Source organism: Emiliania huxleyi (assembly GCF_000372725.1).
Source record: "Emiliania huxleyi CCMP1516 chromosome Unknown EMIHUscaffold_1483, whole genome shotgun sequence".
Lineage (NCBI taxonomy): Eukaryota > Haptophyta > Isochrysidales > Noelaerhabdaceae > Emiliania > Emiliania huxleyi.
The window spans coordinates 1-1,219 of NW_005201109.1; the positions used below are offsets into that span (position 1 = coordinate 1).

General features: G+C 66.2%; 1 protein-coding gene across 1 annotated transcript; it reads right to left on the reverse strand.

The window, feature by feature from the left end:
• Positions 1-21: 21 nt before the first annotated feature.
• EMIHUDRAFT_122768 (hypothetical protein) lies at positions 22-855 on the reverse strand (the record flags this gene model as incomplete). Its single annotated transcript, XM_005786882.1, has 1 exon — positions 22-855. A coding segment is annotated over one exon (834 nt), but the record flags the coding sequence as incomplete, so codon positions are not given.
• Between the last annotated feature and the right edge of the window lie 364 nt (positions 856-1,219).

Below are 1,219 nucleotides of genomic sequence, written 5' to 3' on the forward strand. Positions count from 1 at the left end.
CTTCTCCGTGCGTAGCTCCACCGCCTGCGCCACGTGCATCGCGGTCTGCTTGACGTCGATAATGAAGTCGCTTGCGCTCAGCTCGTCGCCATAGCTCACCTTGATCATGCGGTGCTTGACGATTCGCACCGTCACGTCGAGCAGCACGCCCAGCCGCCCACCCGACGTCTTGAGCGCGCGCCACAGCAGCGGCCGGGTCGCCTCCGACACCCCCTCGATGACCTCGCCGTCCGCCGTCATGAGGCGCGCCTCCAGGACCTTGGCGGACCAGCTCCCTTCCACGAGCGAGTGCGCGTGCGTCGCGGTGGCCACGGCGCCGCCCACCGTCTGCCCCGCATAGATCGTGCCTGGCTCCGGCAGCATGTAGCCCGTCGGCGACGCCTCTGTCCGGTACGCGGCGAGGTACTCGTTGAGAGCCTGCACGGTGACACAGGTCTTGACCGTCACAACGCCCTTGGCCTCGTCGACCTTGATGTCCGGGGTCGCCGCCGTCGCAGTCGCCGTCCCCTCGGCGGGCGCCAGGTAGAATGGCAGAGCGCCCGTGAGCTCGTCCACCTCGCACATCGCCGCGGTGACCAGGCTGAAGCCTCCCGCTGCGGCGCAGGCCATGTTGTTGATGTTCCAATTGGCGCCGGTGCCCACTGCCCGGATCGAGTGTGTGCGACGCATCACCTCGCTCAGCTCCTTCTCGGAAGCCGTGCCGATGACGGTGGGCAGGGAGCGGCAAGACTGGCCGCCTTGGTAGTTTGTCTGCCCCACAATGTCGGCGTGAGCCTGGTCGGTGGGGATTATCCTTTCATACGCGTCCGCCCCGGCGCAGATTGCCAGGCAGAGTGCCGCCGCCGCTCGCGTCATGAGGAGCACGGCGGAAGGGGGGAGGCGGTGCGGCTGCCCGCCGACAGAGTGCCCGTCGCAGCTCGGACGGGTTGAGTGTGGCTTACGATACACGTGAGCCGTGAACTGGCGAGGTACTTCCAGCCTGCTGTGGGAACAGCTGACGCAGTCTCGCCGAGGCTCGCCCCAGCAATCTCGGGTTGACTCGGCCAGACAAAAACCCCGAGAGGCGTGGGAGTACCTCGCCAGGCCGTGAACCTAGTCAGAACTTGGCGGCATATGATCGGAGTGGGAGTCAGAAGAGTGGTCCTTGCGCGAGGAGAGTGCCGTCAGTGGCTGCACATGTCCGATGTCGCCCATAGGGCCGTGTCGTGTTTTGATCTCT